General features: G+C 42.8%; 2 protein-coding genes across 2 annotated transcripts; one reads left to right on the top strand and one right to left on the bottom strand.

Annotated features, from left to right (window-relative positions):
• Window positions 1–1,027: 1,027 nt before the first annotated feature.
• Window positions 1,028–6,851, bottom strand: Mrpl32 (mitochondrial ribosomal protein L32). The gene is made up of 3 exons (XM_090332619.1): window positions 6,683–6,851; window positions 3,502–3,683; window positions 1,028–1,319 (listed from the first exon to the last, which is right to left on the bottom strand). Exons 1-3 carry the CDS (start codon window positions 6,810–6,812, stop codon window positions 1,065–1,067), a joined length of 567 nt encoding a protein of 188 aa, XP_090188745.1. The 5' UTR covers window positions 6,813–6,851; the 3' UTR covers window positions 1,028–1,064.
• Window positions 6,852–6,979: 128 nt separating this feature from the next.
• On the top strand, window positions 6,980–19,051 carry Psma2 (proteasome 20S subunit alpha 2). The gene is made up of 8 exons (XM_090332618.1): window positions 6,980–7,088; window positions 10,882–10,958; window positions 11,755–11,887; window positions 13,864–13,986; window positions 15,254–15,335; window positions 17,133–17,206; window positions 18,625–18,682; window positions 18,769–19,051. Exons 1-8 carry the CDS (start codon window positions 7,048–7,050, stop codon window positions 18,883–18,885), a joined length of 705 nt encoding a protein of 234 aa, XP_090188744.1. The 5' UTR covers window positions 6,980–7,047; the 3' UTR covers window positions 18,886–19,051.
• Window positions 19,052–19,657: the final 606 nt, after the last annotated feature.

Raw genomic sequence — 19,657 nt, 5'->3', positions numbered from 1 at the left:
TTTCCTTCATTTAACACTCTCACTAGCAACTTTAAGAATGCGGAATGAATGAGCTGGCACAGTGGCTCACACCTGTAATCCTTGCTACTCAGGAGGCTGAGATATGAGGATCAAGGTTCAAAGCCAGCCAGGGCACAAAAGAACCTAAGACTCTTATCTCCAATTAACCTTCAGAAAAAGGGAAGTGGGGCTTGGCTCAAGAGTAGGGTGGCAGCCTTGAGCGGAAAAGCTCAGGGATAACACCCTGGCTCGGGGGCAGTGTGGTAGCCTTGAGCTGAAGATTTCAGGGACAGTGCGCAGGTAGAGTTCAAGCCCCATTACCCACAAAAAAAAAAAAAAAAAAAAATGCAGAGTGAGCATGAGGTCAGTGGGGGCAGCAGAAGACCCTGGGGTTTGCAAGGAATGTTCCTGGTAAGATAAAAAGCTGCCTTGGGAAGATGGAAGGAGTATCACCAGCTCTGCTTGCTTTAAGCACTGCCAACGCAGATGCCCCTTGTTGTAGATGAGTCAAAAACAGCAAACTCAACAAGCAAATTGTTGCCCAGCTGGCTCTCTACCATTTGAACCACACCTCCATACCTCTGATACCAAATCTAAGTTTCTTGAGTCGCTAAGCCCCCAATCCTGACTTCTGTTAAGGAATGTTGTCTAAAAAAGCCACTAGAAAACAAATGAAGCCAGAGTCAAAATATACCATAACATTGTCTCCTTTTTTTTGTGGTACTGGAGACCGAGCCACATCTAAATGTGTAACTCCTACTAGGATACTGTCATTTTGAGACAGAGTTTTGCTACAATCAAAGCTGGACTCAAATTCAGTATTTCCAATCTTAGGCTGCTCAGTGCTGGGATTATAGATAAGAGCCACCATATTGAAGCCCTTGTTACAAATTTTCAAGTTTTTTGTTTTCAGATTTCCCAGTGACACAATTTTCAAATGACCTCACATAAATCTGGTCATAAGGTATGTTTTTAACTAGACTGGTGATTTAAAAAGGGGCACTAACAACACGGACACAAAGATGTCTCCTGTTTCAGGAGTGATATTTTACTATGAATTGATATCAATTCTGGGTGAACCAGGATTGGCGCTTCCTGTCTCGTTCGATGATCCTCTTTCCCCCATCTTGTTCAGATGGTGTTTCTCCCGCATACAGCACCACAGTCTCCACGGTAGGAGCCTTAAGGGGGCCTCCCTCCTGTTCCCTAATCTGTCGTCGTATTTCTGCAGTCTCCTTGCGTACTTTCTCGTAGCAGTTGCCACAGAGGACATGCTTCTGTTTCAGGTGGCCACATTCAGGACAGATATCTATATTGTTCTTTAAAACAACAAACAACAAAATTATCATCAATGAGGCAGGATTACATTTCAGATCTCTGCGAGGTCCTCTGCAGGAAATTCAACAGCACTTTAACTGGTGCACTGAACCCTAACTTGGAAAAAAAAAATAGTACTAAAACTCAGGTTTATCAACGTAGCTGCTTTTTTTTTGGCCAGTCCTGGGGCTTGAACTCAGGGCTTGGGCACTGTCTTGGACACTTTTTTTGTTCAAGAACAGTACTCTGCCACCTGAGTCACAGCACCACTTCTGGGTTTTTCTGTGTATATGGTTCTGGGGAATCAAACCCAGGGCATTGTGCATGTCAGGCGAGTATACTACACCACACTTCTCTCTCTCTCTCTCTCTCTCTCTCTCTCTCTCTCTCTCTCTCTCTCTCTCTCTCTCTCTCTCTTTTAAGAGATCAAGTCTCACTATGTAGAATGACTCTGAACCTGAGATCCTGCTGGGATTGTAGGTAGGAAGCACCACACCTAGCACACCTGATGTAATTCTGAAGTTAAATGGCTTCAACTTGAGTCAGAGTATGTCCAAGGAAGGATGAAGAGACATCCATAGTGTCTTCTTTTCATGACGAAAGTACTCAAAACCATGTACTACATATAGCTGGCAATAATTCAAACCAGAAAACAAAAGCAAAGCAGTCAGAGAAGTTATATGACAGATTGATGCTGGTTCTCTTTCCTAAAATCAAAAGCCCTCCAAGCTAAGTTTTAAGAGATCTGAAAAGTATTTTTTAGTACTAGATTAATGTCACCCTATTCCTATGTCAGTAGTAGAGTTCAGCTCAGGTTCTGTGTATCTAACAGTGAATGCAAAATATCTATTCTAGCATTTCACCTATGCAAGGATGCTACTACAGAATGCCACAGGAAATAGTAACTGAGGTGTAAGTGATCAAGAAATAAATTAACAGTGCAGAGGCAAGACACTATAATCCTTTGCTGTCTGAAGGTAATAATGTAGAGACAGCATCTTCCAGAAAAGAGTGTGGGTCCCTGTCTTGCTTTTCTTTAGAGTCCTGGGGATTGAGCCAAGGGCCTGTGCAAGCACTCATGTTATGCTATTAGCTGAGTGGGCAGTTTATTATTTGGATTTGTGTGTGTGAGAGAGAAAGAGAGACAGAGACAGAGAGAAACAGAGAACAGAGAGATGGGGGAGGGCAGGGACAGAGGGGGGGAGGGAGGGAGGGAGACAGACAGAAAGGGAGGGAGAGACAGGGAGAGAGGGGGAGGGGGAAGAAGGGGGGAGGGGGAGAGAAGCAGAGAGAGGGAGAGAGAGGGAGAGAGAGGGAGAGGGGGAGAGGGAGAGAGAGAGGGAGAGAGAGAGAGCGAGCGAGCTGGTTCTTGGATTTTAAATTCAGCATCTGGGTGCTGTCCCTTAGCTTCTTCACTCAAAGCTGGAACTCTGCCATTTGAGCCATGGATCCACTATTAGCTTTTTGCTAGTTAACCGGAGTTAAGAGCTTTCCAGATTTTCCTGTCCAGACAGGCTTTAAATCAGAATCTTCAGGTCTTAGCCTCCTCAGTAGCTAGGGTTACAGGTATGACAGTGGCACCCAGGTGAACAAATTCTTTTTTATGTTTACTCTTTTTTGGGGGGGAGTAGGGAGAGGAGGTTGGTTATAAGGCTTGAACTCAGGGCCTGGGTGCTATCCCTAAACTCTTTTGCTCAAGGCTAGCGCTCTACCACTTTGAGCTACAGAGCCATTTCTGGTTTTTGAGTGGTTAATTGGAGATCAGAGTTTCACTGGGACTTTTCTGCCATGCGTGGCCTGGAACTGCGATCCTCAGATCTTAGCCTCCTGAGTAGCTAGGATTATAGGCATGAGCCAGCAATGCCCAGCTATTTTTTCTAACTTTATTTATTTATTTATTCTCTTCTTTTTTGGTGCTGGAGATCAAACACAAGAAGTTGCTTTGCCACTGATCTACATCCCAGCCCTGTTCACTCATTTGTAGTCCAAGTCACAGTTTACGACTAATACTACTCAAATTTAGTTGTGTGGGCTTTCCAACTCCTCGGTCCAATCTCCAAACTTCTTCCTTGAATATGCTTTAGTGGGTATTCAAGATTTAATTTATGCAAGGACTATATAAATATACCACGAGGGTATCTGGTGACAGATGTGAAGAAAAACACACAAAAATGAGCACATTACCTTGATTTTAATAAGCTTTTGAGGATTTCTTCTTCTACACCGGTTAACTTCAATGCTGCGCCTATTTTTGGGAGCCGCCATCCAAAGGACACTATCCAAAAGGCTGGGACTCTCCTTACTGACACTGGGATCATTTGCTAGCTCTGTCAATATGCCTGGACCCTGGACTGCTAATGCAGGGCCTGAAAGATTTAAAAAAAAAAAAAAAAAAAAAAGAAGACACATGATTCTAGATCCACAATGACTATAGACATAACTCTCCTAAATAATCAACTGTGATGGCAAATACAGTCAACAGAGAACCTTAGCTATTAAACACTAAAGCTCACAGAAAAGACCATTCATTCATTCACTCATTTCTTATGCTTACTAGGCAAGTGCTCTACTACTTGAGCCATCCTTCAGTTCCAAAAGGCAAATATTTATTTACTCATTCATTTTTGTCAGTCATGCTCTGTGCTTCAGTTCAGGGCCTCACTCATGGTTAGTGCTCTAACACTTGAGCCACACCTCCAGTTCTTTTTGCTGGTTACTTAGAAATAAGAGTTATGAATTTGTATGTTCAAGCTAGCTTCAAGATCCTCAGGTCTAAGCCCCCTGATTACAATAGTGAGCCACCAGATCTGAGCCACAAAAAGGTATTTTAAACACAAAATTCCTTATTAGAACTCACTTAAGTGAAATTGTATTGATTTTTCTCTCCTCATGCAACATGGGACTTGAGTTAAACATGAATTTAAAATGGTCAGCAAGTGCTAATCTTAGAACACAAAACAACTCAAATCATTCAACTGTTTACATTCCATATGGTACACAATACGTTCCCTATAAATTCACTTTTTACCTGCACTGATAAAACTCTGCACTGACCTTGTTTTTTGCTTTTTGCTGATCCTGGGGCTTGAACTCAGGGCCTGAGCAGTATCCTTGAGCTTCTCCTCAAGGGTAGTGCTTTACCACTTGGATCACAGCACCACTTTCAGCCTTTTCTAAGTAGTTTATGGGAGATGAAAGTCTCATGGACTTTCCTGCCTGACCTGGCTTCAAACCACAACCCCAAATCTCAGCCTCCTGAGTAACTAGGATTGTAAGTGTGAGCCACCAGAGCCTGGCTGTACTCACCTTTTAAAATAATATTTCAAGCTGAGCACTGGTGGTTCATGTCTATAAGGAGTAATCTCAGGAGAGGACATTCAAAGGTTAAGGCTTGAAATTAGCCTAAGCAGAAAAGTGTGTGAAACTCCACCACTAAAACAATCAGCAAAAAGCTAGGCTGGAGGTGTGGCTCAAGTGGTACTGCACCAGACGATCAGGCAAACTGAAAGAGTATGAAGCACAGATGGTCGTGAAGAATATATTACTAACATTCAAATAGGTAGGATCCTTTATTACTTAACTTCATAGGTCTTCTAGTTCATTAAACTCCTTTAACATTTGATTCCTGTCTATTCTCGAAGAAAAATGTTAGATCACCACTTGTATATGATTACTGATTCACCTATCAATGCTTCATTTTTTTTCCTGAGAGGAGAAAGGGATTGACAATGGGTCTCACTGTAAGTCCAAGCTGGCCTTAAGTTCTCCATTTTACTGCCTCAGCCTCTGAATGCCTGGATTATGGTATTACACACAACTCAATATTTTGCTTCTCCTCTTCTAAACTGCTTATAAAATCAGAGGTTCCTTTATTCTTTGCTATTTTTCAGACTTGTACTACTTCTTTAAATGTTAAGAACTCACAGAAGTACATACCTAAAAACTTTATGTATTCAACAGTCCTAAACTGTTAAAACATATCCCAGTGGTTAACAGCAGGCTCTATAACCCCTCTGAGCTTCCTTTTTTAATTGCAAAGTGGAGAAATCTAACAGGACTGAGCAAAGATTATCCCAAGAAATCCAAGGAGAAAATGTGTAAGTGTTTGGCATACAGTGGTTCATATTTTCTGGATATATACGTATATAGAAGTTCACTGTTGGGATTCTTTGCGAGTGTCAAAGTGAAGACAGTTTGCTGGTGCAGTGGCTCACGCCTGTAATCTTAGCTACCGAGGAGGCCACTGAGTATCAAGGTTCAAAGCCAGCCCAGGCACAAAAGGATCCGAGACTCTTATCTCCAATTAACCTCTAGAAAATGGGAAGTGGGGCTTGGCTCAAGGGTAGGGCAGTAGCCTAGAGCCGAAGAGCTCAGGGACAACACCCAGGCTGAGTACAAGCCCCATGACCCACAAAAAAAAAAAAAAAAAACTGAAGACAGGCTGAAACCCAATGTACTTCTAATGGAAGTTGGTTCCTGCACGCAAAACCAAAATCAGAATTGATCTACATAGACCTGAAACACCCATCGCGGAGGTGAACAAACTGCATTCAGGAAGAGGAGTCAAGAAGTTCCTAGACTGGGCCTTGTTTATGTGGAGAACCTCTGAACAGTACATGTATGACAACTGTCCAAACATCTGTAGAAAGAAGTGACTTCTAGGATGCTACTGGAGGCATTCCACCTGTCCCCAGGATAATCTCAGTTCCCTTTAAAATTACCTAACAAAGTGTCATGCTGTCAGGAAAGCTTACACTTTTGCTCTGGTCAACACACACTTGATACACACTGGAACTCTCTTGCATTTACTTAAAAGAGCTTAGCACTGTAAAGCTGTACTCAGAAGGGTCTTCTCTTGGGAATCAGAGGCCATTCCAGTGAAATACTACCCACAAAAGATAGGAACTCGGTCTCCTAGTCTCTGTAGGCAAGACTCCGAAACGTTGAACTAATACACACACCAACTATTCTTGTCAGTTCTTTGGTAAAGGTGCGTAACGATTCATGGGCGAGCTGACAGGTTGGGGTATGCTGTTATTGTCTGTGTGTGGGGGCTGGTCCTGGGGTTTGAACTCAAGGCCTGGGCGTCGTCCTTCAGCTTGTCCACGCACAACTGGCACTCTACCACTTGAGCCACAGCTCCACTTCCGGGCTTTGGACGTTCCCGCCACAGCAGGCTTCGAACCGGCATCCTCAGATCTAGGCCTCCTGAGTAGGTAGGACGACAGGCGCGAGCTGCAGGCGCCCGGCAGACCTGGCGGCTCGCGTCACGAAGACGTCCCCCCGCACCAGGCCTCAACCAGAGCGCGAAGCCGCGGGCCGGGTCCCCTCCTCAATCCACTCCCCGGGATCTTCCGTCACCTACCCCACGGAGGGCTGGGAGCGCTTGGCCAGCTCTGCTGAAGTTTCCCCTGCAGCAGCCTCCAACAGTTTCGGAGTAGACCGCCACCCGTGGGCCACGGCCGAAACACCACCAGGAGCACGGAGGACGCCATCTCCTCCGCCGGAAGACAGAATTCGCCGACCTGAGTCCCGTCGCCTGCCGGAGCATGCGCACAGTCCCAGAGTGGCGCAAATGCGGACAAAGGAACTACAACTCCCAAGATGCACTGACAGAGCCTCTGATTTTTCTCCAATCACAGAGAGACGAGGAAGGATAGGGCGGGGAAACCAAAAGAAATCGGCTTCAGTACGCATGTGTGCGGATGTCCTGTGGCTCTCCGGGTAAAGATGGCGGAGCGGGGTTACAGCTTTTCGCTGACTACATTCAGGTATGGAAAGGACCCCCTGTCCCCCCTTAAATGATCCCAGGAGCGAGGGTTGCAGGAACGCACCCGAACTCCATTCTTGTTTGTCCTGGCTCTGGCTTGAGGCTTCCGTTCGGCCCAGCAGCGACGGAGGTGGAGATACAGCTTTGCAAAGTCATTTGCTCAGCCGGCCCGAGCCTGTGAGGCGCCGGCGCCCGGGAGGCCTGAGAAGCGCCCAACGGGGGGCCCTGGACCAACTAGAGGCCCGGGCTGAACGAGGGGTCGGGGCTGAGGGCCGGGCGGCCCCGCGCCGGGCCTTCGCGCTCCCCCGGAGGCCTGGGGAGACGGCCGCCCATTTAAAGCGCGGGGTTTGCTTCCCGGCCCCCCGGAGGCCGGCCTCGGGCCGGGAGGTTTTAAAATCTGAATCTCGGGGCAAAACGATCGCTTTTTTTTTTTTTTTTAAATTTTTGGTGGTGGGGGGAGACTTTACAGTTAGGTGTGAGTTTCATTGTTGGCTTGGCACTGGTGCCTGTGAAAGTTGTCGCTTTCAGTTTCTTAACGTGAAGTCTACAGAATAATAAAAGGCGCTTCTTTTCTATCCGGGTTTTGTGTCCTCTTCCCTTGACACCTGCGTGTGGCTTTGGAAGGGGGGAGCGTGGAGGTCCTGCTTTACAAAGATGTTACACTCTTCCCTTATTTCTGCAAGGAGCTCAAGAGAAAAAGTATGCTCTTGTTCTCAGAGTTAAAGAAAAAGGGGGGGGTCACCACAGAAAGATTTTTAGAATCAGTCATAACATAATCATTTTCCTAAGGATTGGCAGTGTAGCCTGTAGCTGTTATCTTGTCTGAGTCCTGAAAGCGTTAGGGATCTAACTTGTTGAATCTTGACTGTGTAACTTAACTATTGCTTCTTACTACCTCCTGTGATGAAAATTATCTCAACGTGTTAACAGATGTGCTAATCACAGCTGGAATAAACTAACTTGTCCGTGAGTAGCTGAGTTGACATTCAAACTGAGTTCGTGTGGATGACAGAATGCAATTTACTTTATATGTTATGTGAATACATATGTGTGTGGTGTGTATATACTTATGGGGGGGGAGCACCTCTTGGCAATTTTCAATTAGAAGTAAGGGTGTGTGATTTTGTTTTTTGTCATCTTTGAATGAAATTTAATTCTGCAGTTAAAGATTTCATTTATACAGTAAGAGAAAGTGAAACGTTTGAGGCAGTTACTATTCAGATGGGTAGTCTTTGATATCTAAAAATATGTAAGAGGTTGGCATCCCCTTGTTGAGGTCTATAATCCTAGTTACTCTGGAGGCTGAGATGGGGGCAGGAAGAGGGCAGTTCAAGGCCTTCCAGGCAGAAAAGTCAGTAAGAAAAATCTCCCTTCATTTCCAAAATAACCAGCAAAAGGTAGGGCTGGAGGTGTAGCTTAAATAGTAGAACGTCACCAAACCAAGCATGTGCAGACAGGGCCTTGAATTACAAACCTAGTATATTTTAAAGAAAGGAAAAAGAGCCGAGTGCAGTGGCTCATGCCTGTAAACCTAGCTACTCAAAGGCTGAGATCTGAGGATTAAGGTTCAAAGCCAGCTCGGGCACAAAAGGACTTGAGACTCTTATCTCCAATTAACCCCTAGAAAATGGGAAGTGGGCTTGGCTCAGGGTAGGACAGTAGCCTTGAACTGAAGAGCAGAGGGACAATGTCCAGGCCCAGGGATAGGGCAGTAGCCTCTAGCTGAAGAGCTCAGAGACAGTGCCCAAGCTGAGTTCAAACCCCATGACCCACCAAGAAAAAGAAAGGAAAAAAAACAAAAACAGTGTAGTAGTGTAGTCTTAGTAAAACTGAAATGTGAAATAAATGTATCACCAAGCCATTCAATCTTTTTGTTGTAACTGTCCTTTAGATTTCTAAATACGATAGCTTCAACCTGTTTTAGCAAAAAAGAAAGTATTGTTCTGAACTCTGTAGTTAGAACTAAACTTGATAGTGAAAGATACTAGAGGTGGAGCTGGCGCGTGTATTGTATTTTACATTTGTCTGAGGATATTGACAAATGAACAAACTTAACTGATACCTACTAACAAAAATGTTTTGTTAAAAAAAAGTTTTGTTGTTGTTCAGGAACTTTACTGTACAAGATGAAAGAAGAGAACAGGGATGTGGCTCCAGTGGCAACTTGCCTGACAAGACAAGGCCCTGGAGTTTAAACTCTAGTACATCAAGATAAAAAGTGAAAAGCATATTTACATTGGTAGTAAGGAAAAGCCTATATTTGGGGATGAGCTTTGAGATTGGAAGAAGAGCCAGCAGTTTGAAGATTTGGGGTAAAGCTGTTGACAGGATATGCTGTTATACAGTGCCTGCATGCAGGGTCGGTCTGTGAGGCCTAGTGAGTTTTTATTTTACATGAAAAGTTATGGGATTTCAGTAGGGGTGAGAAAGAGGAAATCTAGTTCATCTGGCAGGTGGAGACACCATTGCTCTCTGAGTGGGTAGGGGTATTGTTGACTGTAGTAGATATTTGTTCTGAAGTTCATGAAGTACTGATGGTCAATGATGATGCACAGGTGATTCTGGAAAGAAAGAACATGAGACTTGAAGTGTTGTCCAAAGTTCACTGTGCTAGAGAAGACTAATTGAAAGATGGATGGTTTCAGAAAAGGATGACGATTACTGATATAATAATGACTTTAAAAAAAAAAAGATTTAAAAGCTCAGCCTTAACTTTCCAATATAAAATGCTTGATGCTAATTAATGTCATTCCACTGGAATCAGCTAATATTGAATCATTAAACTGTTGATCTTAGATGTATTTCTTAAATGGGTAGAAACATGTCTTGTCCACTGCATGATTATGGATTCCTAGTACTTTTGTGCTAGAAGCTAATGGAACAGAGATTACATGTGAAGGAAGGCATCTACAATCAAAAAAAAAAAAAATAGCTGCAGTGTGATGCCACAGGGTAAGTTCAGGAGGCTGTAGGCATAGGAGTGTAGAGGGAAAAATGAGCTGTTTGCTAAGGAGACAAGGCCAGGAAGAGAGCACCAAATTGGTGCACGTTTAGACCTAGATGACAAAAAGAACCCCTGTAATTGTACAAAGCTAAAACAGATGGCCTTCTAGAATGTATGATTATCGTTTTAGTAGTGAGGAGGAATTTATGGTTCTAGCTGTGTCACTTTGAACAAATTACTTTCATTTGTATATTTTTTTCCCCCATTTAAAATGATTAGGTTGGTTTTTGACATTTAACAACTAATTCCAACTGAGTCATGACCTGGGTTCAGTTTTACATCCTTCACACTTATGAATACATGCTTCTTAGTAGGCTAAGATCTGAGGATCAAGGTTCAAAGTCAGCCTGGACAGAAAAGAAGAAGTTCTAATTCACAAGCAAAAAGCTAGGCTAGAGGCTTGACTTAGGTGGTAGAACACCATCTGTCCTCAAGCAAACACAGCAAGCATGAAGCCCTAAGTTCAAACCCAAATAAAATAAAGTATGACATGAAAGACAAGTCTAGTAGTAATTTGGAGATCAAACTCATGGGACTAGATCTGTCCCATATATGATGAGATGAGAAAAGGAATGGAATATATGTGGGTTGTATAAGTCACAGGGTTGGTAAGTGGCAGAAAGGCAGTTGTGACACTGCCGCTCTGAATGGTGGACAGAACCCAGGAAAAGGGAATTAGGGCTTTGCTGTATGTTTACTTCACTGTGGGAACTTGTTTGTAAACAAGATTACAAAGGCCAGCTATTGTTTAGGGCTTGATTAGTGAGCAAATACCTGTTTCTTGTTTCAGCCCATCCGGAAAACTTGTCCAGATTGAATATGCGTTGGCTGCAGTAGCTGGAGGAGCCCCTTCTGTAGGAATTAAAGGTGACTATTGTAATTCCCAAGTAATAGTGGTGGTAGCATGGTTTCTAACAGCCTTTTTTTGCTGTTGTTAATTTGCAGTAGTTTGAAGTGTAAAAAAGAACAGTAATTAGCCTACTGAGGTGATTAAAGTTTCTGAAAGTAAAAGGAGGGCCTTTTATCTACTTGTGACGAGCCAGGAATAAGTAGTCTTTACCATTCAGAAAGTTGAGTATTCTTGCTTTTCCATTGATTGGTCTGTAGTTATCCTTCCTATAATTAGGGAGGAGTCAAATATAAAACACAATGTAGTGACCAGGAGTGTAGCCTAGCAGTAGAGTGCTCGACTAGTATGCATGAAGCCCTGGGTTCTATTCCTCGGTACCACATACACAAGAAATGCGGAAGTGGTGCTGTTGCTCAAGTGGCAGAGTGCTAGCTTTGAGCAAAAAGTGTGCAAGGACAGTGCCCAGGCCCTGAGTTCATGCCCCAGATCTGACAAAACAAAACAAATGTAAGGATGTTATAATTATTTCTTTCCTTAGAAAAGAAAAAGTCTATAGCACATATCTCACGTTACTAGAACAGTTAGCAGATTGGCAGAAGTCTGTTCTTATAAAGCCTGCAAACTCACAAATGTCTTTTATATACAATCAGTGAGGGAAACATTGGTTTATTGTTCCTTACAGAATTTTGATACGAGAATTCAGAAGGAAGGTTGAATGATGTAGAGAAAACAGTGTGTTTGTATTGTTCGTATGTCTGTAATCAGAAAGCTTTCCATGGTTCAGTGTTAAGATCTGTTTTTGCTTTGTTTTAGCTGCGAATGGTGTGGTTTTAGCAACTGAGAAGAAGCAGAAATCCATCCTGTATGACGAACGAAGTGTCCACAAGGTGGAGCCGATCACCAAACATATCGGCTTGGTGTACAGTGGCATGGGCCCCGACTACAGGTATTTCATATTGCCACGGTCTCTCCACCATCTTGAATGGCTCATAATCCGTGTTGAGGGGCAGTCCAACTCCTTTAATTTTTTTTTCACTTGTTCATTGGAAGCCTATTTGAAGGTAATGTGTAGGTTACTTTAAAGAAGTTAAAGCTGTGTTCCTTAGATGAGATTTCTATAGTGGCTACTCTTCACTGTTTTTCTAGACTTTTCCTTCTGGCCATGTGACTCTCCGTATTCTGCCACCCAAGGACCGGGAGTAAAGGGTATTTGGGTTCCCTTACGTACTTTACAAATGATCAGAGAGATGCTGTTCTTGTTACATCACCTTTTAAAGTACCAGGCAGTGAAAACTCACCACCCAGAACTATCTCATGCCTTTACTTCTGTTCTTGTCAGAAATTATCTCCACTCCTCTCTATTTCACAGGAAGGGAGTGCATCAGTCATATCAGACATCTGGCCAGTATATGTTTGTCATTTAATAAGTTAAAAAATTATGTATTACTTGTGGTTTGGTGGAGCGTAATAGAGCCAATTTCCCTTTAGTGAGCAAGGAGAAACCCTCAAGGTCCCTGGAACGTGACCAGTCCTTACCACAGCAGACCCTATTACTGCTGTACAGAATGGTGCCTCAATGAATGGTCACTGACAGTGCAGACTCAGAAAGAAGGGTTAGGGAGGAAGTCCAGTTCACAAGAGATTTGTGTCCATCTCAATTTCAGTTTAGTCATATCTGAGTAGATAAAAGTGAATTCTATACTATATTCTTATTTTTTTAACAAATTTTATATTTTAAGTTAAAAGTGGTTTCTTTTTTCTTTTTTATAATTTTTTTTGTGGGTCATGTGGCTTGAACTTGCCTGGGCATTGTCCCTGAGCTCTTCAGCTCAAGGCTACTGCCCTATCCTTGAGCCGTTTTCTAGAGGTTAATTAGAGATAAGAGTCTCAGGTCCTTTTGTGCTGGTCTGGCTTTGAACCTTGATCCTCACATCTCAGCCTCCTGCATAACTAGGATTGCAGGCGGGAGCCATCGCCCGGCTTCCCAAAGTGGTTTCTTTTTTTTTTTTTTTTTTTTTTTTTTTTTTGCCAGTCCTGGGCTTGAGCTCAGGGCATGAGCACTGTCCTTGGACTTTCTCAAGGTTAGAGCTCTACCACTTGAGCCTCAGCACCACTTCTGGCTTTTTTCTATGTATGTGGTACCAAGGAATTGAACCTGGGTTTTCGTGCATGCTAGGCAAGCACTTTAACCACTAGGCCAAACTCCTGGCCCCCAAAGTGGTTTCTTAACCTCTACACTTAACCTGAAATATAAACAAAATTTAAGACAATATGAAGAAAAAAAAACATGCCAGAGATCTGTGTGTTTGTGTGTGTCTGTCTGGGGTGAAATATAAAATGAAAAGCCAGCTTCTCTGGGTTAGGAGAGCAAACTTGCAGATGCCCTGGAAGGAAATAAAGCTCCTGTGTTGCACATTGAATTCGTTACTTGTAGTCTGACTCGTCCCCAAGGCTGCACTTTGTTCCTTTTGCTTTGTTCTTGTCTGTCGCCTACCATCCAATCCTTCTGTGATGCACTGATAGTTTCTTTTAAAGCAACTGGTCCCATGTAAGAGTAAGACTGAGCAGGTAGTTGTTAAAGATACAGGTCAGCACCGGGTGCTGGTGGCTCACACCTATAATTCTAGCTACTTAGGAGGCTGAGATCTGAGGATTGCAGTTCAAATCTAGCCCAGGCATAAAACTCCATGAGACTCTTATTTCTAGTTAGCCACCAAAAAGCCAGAAGTGGAGCTATCACTTAAGCGATAGAGTACTAGGCTTGAGCAAAAAAGTTCTGGGATAGCACTTAGGCCCTGAGTTCAAGCCCCAGGACTGGCACTAAGAGAGGGTGGAAACACAGGTTAGCTTGTGCTGCATGTATCGGAGAGGAAGAGCATCTGAGATCTGACTACATCTTCTTTTTTCTTCTTGGTTGTTAAGAGTGCTTGTGCACAGGGCTCGAAAGCTTGCCCAGCAATACTATCTCGTTTACCAAGAACCCATTCCCACGGCTCAGCTGGTTCAGAGAGTAGCCTCTGTGATGCAAGAATACACTCAGTCTGGGTAAGTTGCTTTTAGTACTTGAAATGGGTCATGAGTTAGAGGAGGAAAAACCATGAAAACATTAAGAAAGAAAGAGTGAATGCATAAATAGAAGACTTATGAAAGTCACTGTGATGTATGTTTCTGATCTTGATCTAGAATATCTATTTAAGAGAAAATAAAGTGCTTTGGCCAGGAGTTTGGCCTAGTGGTAGAGTGTTTGCCTAGCATGCATGAAGACCTGGGTTCAATTCCTCATTACCACATACATAGGAAAAGCCAGAAGTGGTGTTGAGCCTCAATTGGTAAAGAGCTCCAGCCTTGAGAAAGGCCAAGGACAGTGCTCAGACCCTGAGTTCAAGTCCCAGGACTGGCCAAAAAAAAAAAACATGTTTTCTCAGTCATGCAGCTGCAGAAAGCAGCTTTTAGGTAAACACTGCCTTTCTCAGTGATTAAAGCACCTATGGGGCCAATAGCCATTGCTGCCTCTGCATTTACCTTTCCACCAACATGAGACACTGAGCTCATAGGAAAACAAAGGCTTTAAATTTGTTGTGTTCATAAATTCAGACGTGAGGAGGACAGTTAAAGGTATCTGTTGATAGATTAACCCAGTAGAAATGCAATACAGTATAACTGTGTTGGTTAGGACACAAAATGTTACTCCAAGCTTTGCTAGTAGTCCTATTATGTTTAGATTAGAAGTATGCAGTTACGTTGTGTTGCTCTAGCAAAGTGGCCAGGATACTGGCTAGATACTTTACAAAGTAAAGAGGTTTATTCAGCTCACAATTCTGAAGATCTGCTTCTGGAAAGGACCTCCTGGAAGACGCATTACCTGGCCAGATCCCTTGAACAAAGGATCATATGGTGCAAGAAAATGGGAAAGGGCTGATTTTGTCTGTTTAAAAGCTGCTCTTTCCAGAACTAATCGTCTCCTACAAAACTTGACTTACTCTAAGAACGGCATCAATCCACTCCCACTACCCTGTACTAGGTCCCACTGCTCAAACATCCACCCCTCTCCTTGTGACACCAGGTGCCAGCCTTCTTGATCCTGGGGAGACAGACCCTATAAAGGAGTCACTTCACTAAGCCAACGTTATTTAACCTTCTCTCACTTCCTTAGTGAGAATTTATTTTGATTGATTCCTGTAGAAAAATTAAGTTACTAGTCTAACTCTACCTACTTTGTCATTTGTTGTACTTGAGAGTATTGATTATCTCTTACCTGAGGAGGATTTGGACCCCATGAGGATAGCAAATAATCTCTTATTCTTTCCTGCAGAGGTGTTCGGCCATTTGGAGTTTCTTTACTTATTTGTGGTTGGAATGAAGGACGACCATATTTATTCCAGTCCGATCCATCTGTAAGTATCATTAGGTATTTCTGAAGGACTTGTTAAAATTGCTCTTGGAATATCTAATGAAAATAGAAGTATAAAGACATAGGTGCAATAGCATTTTCTATGCTTTGTTTTCATTTAGATTTCAGAAAGTATAAAGTAGCTCAAATGTGCACACTTAGAATTTTGGTAATTCGGTCTTCTAAGGAAGCTCCAACCAGATGAGTTCTGCCCTCAATTTTCCTGTCTGCTTCATTAATGTCCTAAACTTGAATAACTTGTTGAAGTAGTTGTTACCAAATCTCATTTTCTCTGTGGGCAATGCTGCAGTTAAAGAGGTGGACTTGGAGGACAGTGCTGGGGGTTGGGTGAGTCTGGAGGGCAGTGAGGGCAGTGCTGAGTCATTTTCTTTTGTGAGAGTGAAAACTCACTGTTTTGAATCGGGGCATAGGATCTGACCATGGTTAATATCTTAGGTGGCTGGTAAAGCAGCAGTTCAGTGGCTGGGTTAGGAAGTCTTTCCAGAGTGAGAATCACTCCACACTGTCCCATTTACTGAGAAGAACCTTAAGAAAAAAATAAAATGGAGCACTGGTTGTTAGGAAAGTGGAAAGAGAACAGACTGGTCTTCTTCATTACTATAGTGGAGAGCTGTTCATTGAGGAACAACCAGGGGCAGGCAACCTTCCCATGGGATTAGAGGTGGTTCAAGAAGGTGGAGTTGGTGTCTAACCAGTCAACAGAAATACAGAACAGTACAGAACAGGCCATGGTCTCTGAAGGCTCAGGGTGAGGGGGCCAGGCCCAGAATGGAATCCCCCGGTGGTCAGGAAACTCTCAGCTAAACCAAGTTCGGAGTGACCTGCCAGCAGAGGACCTGGGGTGGTGGGTGGGGAGGAAAGATAGGTCCTTCACTAATAATTGATCTTTCATGAAATACCATATAATTGCAAGTTCACCAGATACAAACCTGGTACTCTCACCTTACTAATTTAAAAGGCAAAAGAACAATATTGAGGTTGGTTGGTGCTTAACTCACAGAAACATTTTGGAATCTCTGATAGCCCATCTCTAGGCTTCTGAACCCAATGACACACCCCTTTTTTTTTTTTTTTGCCAGTCCTGGGCTTGAGCTCAGGGCCTGAGCGCTGTCCTTGGACTTTCTCAAGGCTAGAGCTCTACCACTTGAACCTCAGCACCACTTCCGGCTTTTTTCTATGTATGTGGCACCGAGGAATTGAACCCGGGTCTTCATGCATGCTAGGCATGCACTCTACCACTAGGCCAAACTCCCGGCCGCTTTTGAATGTTTTTAATGAAACTCTGTCTTGTTAGTTTATTCAGTAATGATGAATTGATCAGTAGTTTTCAGTGATAGGTTTTTTACATCTTTTGCATTCATTGAGCTCTTACTTTTTGGCTTTGCCAACCTCCCTGTCCTTGTTAGGTTTTTTTTTGTTGTTTTTTTTTTTTACAAAACCTCCCCATGGTAAATGGCACTAAAAAAACTGAAGTTAAAAAATAACCTATTCTAGAGGGGGAAACAAGATGTTTGGGAGGGGGGTGGGGAACAGGAACAAGGACAAAAACATGAGAAAAGGGGTATCAGTGTGTGGGAAGTAATAGACCTACTATCTGGCGAATGTTACTGTAACTCGTCTATACATTACCTCAACAATAAAAAAGTTAAAAAAAAATAACCTATTCTGTGGCATTTCTATTCCCTCTCAGTACGTGTTCTGTTGAGGCCAATTACCAAGGTATGTGGCAGGGTGGTACTGACTGAGTGTTCGCACTGAGCCTCTTCCCCTCCGTTCCTAGGGAGCCTACTTCGCCTGGAAGGCCACAGCGATGGGGAAGAACTACGTGAATGGGAAGACGTTCCTAGAGAAGAGGTAGGTAGTTTCCAGCTTAGTTTGACACAGTGGCCTCATGGTTTTCTGCACTCTTCAGACTGTTCATTTCATGGATGTAAGAGTGTTTGGACCTGTGAGGAAAATAAACCCTTCTATATACTTCAGATTGTTTTCTAAAAGATGGGGTTTTTTTTTTTTTTTTTTTTACGTTTTTTTTCCCACCATTTCAAAATAAAATTGTACTTAGAGTAGGGAAAACTGGAAAGGCTCTAACAGTAACTACTGCCTGTGGCAATGAAAGGATTGTTAAACCAAGTATGTGATGTTGAGCAGATGAAATGCAAATTGTGTGGCAATCGCAGTTCTCTATAAATGTTGAGCAGATTAAGTACAAAGCATAAATATCTTGGTAAGTTTTGTAGATTTTGCTTTTTATTTTCGGTTCTGGTGTTTGAATTCGACGCCTCGTGCTAGTCATTGTACTCGAGCCCCAGCCCCAGCCCTTTCCAGCCCTTTTCTGTCTTAGCTATTTTCCAGATAGAGTCCTGCATTTTACGCCTGGGGCCTGCCTCAAACGTCAGTTCTCCTACCTGCCTGTCCTCCTGGGTATTGGGTTACAGGTCTGCACCATCATGGTGCAGGTCATGGTTCATGTTGGTATGTGTGCTTGACAGAACAGAGCACTGTAAACCATGCTGTTAGAGCTGAGCGCAGCAAGCCATTTACCTACTCCATCTGCATTCCAGACTCAGTGCACTCCTCTAGAAATGCCTGGCCTATCGCCAAGAATATTGTTTATAGGCTTTTAATGGCTCACCCTCGATGTGAAGGTTAACAAAGAACTTCAACTTGCTTGATCTTGGGGTCATATTTACTGAGTGTTCCAAACATTTCATATGTTATAACTTGTGAGAATAAAAGATTTCATGCAGGTGCTGGTGACTCCCTTAGCTACTCAAGACACTGAGGCTTCCAGGTTCAAAGCCATTCTGGGCAGAAAAATTCTTGAGAGTCTTATTTCCAGTTAACCAGCAAAAAGTGAGAGGTAGAAGTATGGTATAAGTGGTAGAGCACTAGCCTTGAGCAAAAAGGTCAAGTGACTATAAAAGGCCCTGAGTTTCAAATCCCAGTACCAGCAGATGGGAAGGACAGACAGATTTCAACTATTGCTTGATTTTTGTTTTATTTTTAATTTGTATAATTATAGGAAAGTATTTCTACCCGAGAAGTTTCCTAAATAAACTCATTTCAGAATTACGTTTCTTTTCATAATGTTCTAATGTTGGGGTCTGAGCACCAAAGAATTGCCTTATTTGGGGTCTCTGTCTCAATGAGTTGATTATGGAATTAATGTATAATTAGAATGTTTTTGAGTGCTTTAGATTCACTTCTAAAATAGCCATAAAGAATATAATGTTGCCATGAAGTCATTGTCCTTTAAATTTTTTTTTCTTTAGATACAATGAAGATCTGGAACTTGAAGATGCCATTCATACAGCCATCTTAACCCTAAAGGTTAGCCCCACACATCTGTCAACTGGATTTATAATGATTTTATAATGAAACACCTGGAAAGCTAACTTTTCCTCCTTCATCTGCAGGAAAGCTTTGAAGGGCAGATGACAGAAGATAACATTGAGGTTGGGATCTGCAACGAGGCGGGCTTTCGGAGGCTCACCCCCACGGAGGTGAAGGATTACCTGGCCGCCATTGCATAAGAGAACGGGCTGAACAGCCCAGGATTTCACACAATCTATGTAAACATATTTAAAGTATGTTTTGTTTCGAATACTTTTTGCATACTTATTTCTACATGGTTTAATGGACTGATGTTTTTAAAATGACACAAATCATAAATAAACAGTTAAATCCATTTTCCACCTTTTTAGGAGTAAAGTTGAACAATTTATTTCTGACTTTTTATCAGGTTATTTCTGGAACCTCTGGCAAAGTCAAATGACAAGATAACTCCATAGTTCCCAAGAACTTTGTATATAAGGCAGATTGTGTGGTCCCATTTGTAGATTCTACCTGTGTTTCTATAAACTGCTGATTTTGACAAATATCACTTCCCTTAGAACTAGGAATAACTGAATTCACAAGTGTGATCCTGTATGGGCACTGGGCCCTGATCTAGAGGGCCCTGTGTGGTATACTAGACCTTTGTGGTGCATATGGGTGACACCGCGGTTTGCTTGTTCCTGTTGGGTTTCACTGTCACAAGTAGGTGAGCTTATTGGAAATTAGAGCATTACTTTTATTTTTGGACCATGGGGCTTGAACTCTGGACCTGGCTGCAGTCCCTGAGCTCGTCAGCTCAAGGCTAGCTAGCCCTCTACCATTTTGACCACAACATCACTTTTGGTTTTTGGAGATAAGAATCTGATAGTCTTTAGTGCCTGGGCTGTCTTTGAACTGTGAACCTCAGATCTCAGCCACCTGAGTAGCTGGGATTACAAGTGTGAGCCACGGGCACCCAGCCCTTTTGAA

Source organism: Megascapheus bottae, chromosome 5 (genome assembly GCF_031878675.1).
Source record: "Megascapheus bottae isolate mThoBot1 chromosome 5, mThoBot2.hap1, whole genome shotgun sequence".
NCBI lineage: Eukaryota > Metazoa > Chordata > Mammalia > Rodentia > Geomyidae > Megascapheus > Megascapheus bottae.
The sequence above is the reverse complement of the archived record's forward strand: the minus strand, read 5'-3'. Positions and strand labels throughout refer to the sequence as shown.

Coding starts and splice junctions, on each gene's coding strand:
- Mrpl32 (XM_090332619.1), bottom strand. CDS start 6,812: ATGGCGTCCTCCGTGCTCCTGGTGGTGTTTCGGCCGTGGCCCACGGGT. Junction 3,684..6,682: donor CGCTCCCAGCCCTCCGTGGG/GTAGGTGACGGA, acceptor TAAATCTTTCAG/GCCCTGCATTAGCAGTCCAG. Junction 1,320..3,501: donor AAAAGCTTATTAAAATCAAG/GTAATGTGCTCA, acceptor GTTGTTTTAAAG/AACAATATAGATATCTGTCC.
- Psma2 (XM_090332618.1), top strand. CDS start 7,048: ATGGCGGAGCGGGGTTACAGCTTTTCGCTGACTACATTCAG. Junction 7,089..10,881: donor TTTTCGCTGACTACATTCAG/GTATGGAAAGGA, acceptor TTCTTGTTTCAG/CCCATCCGGAAAACTTGTCC. Junction 15,336..17,132: donor TATTCCAGTCCGATCCATCT/GTAAGTATCATT, acceptor CTCCGTTCCTAG/GGAGCCTACTTCGCCTGGAA.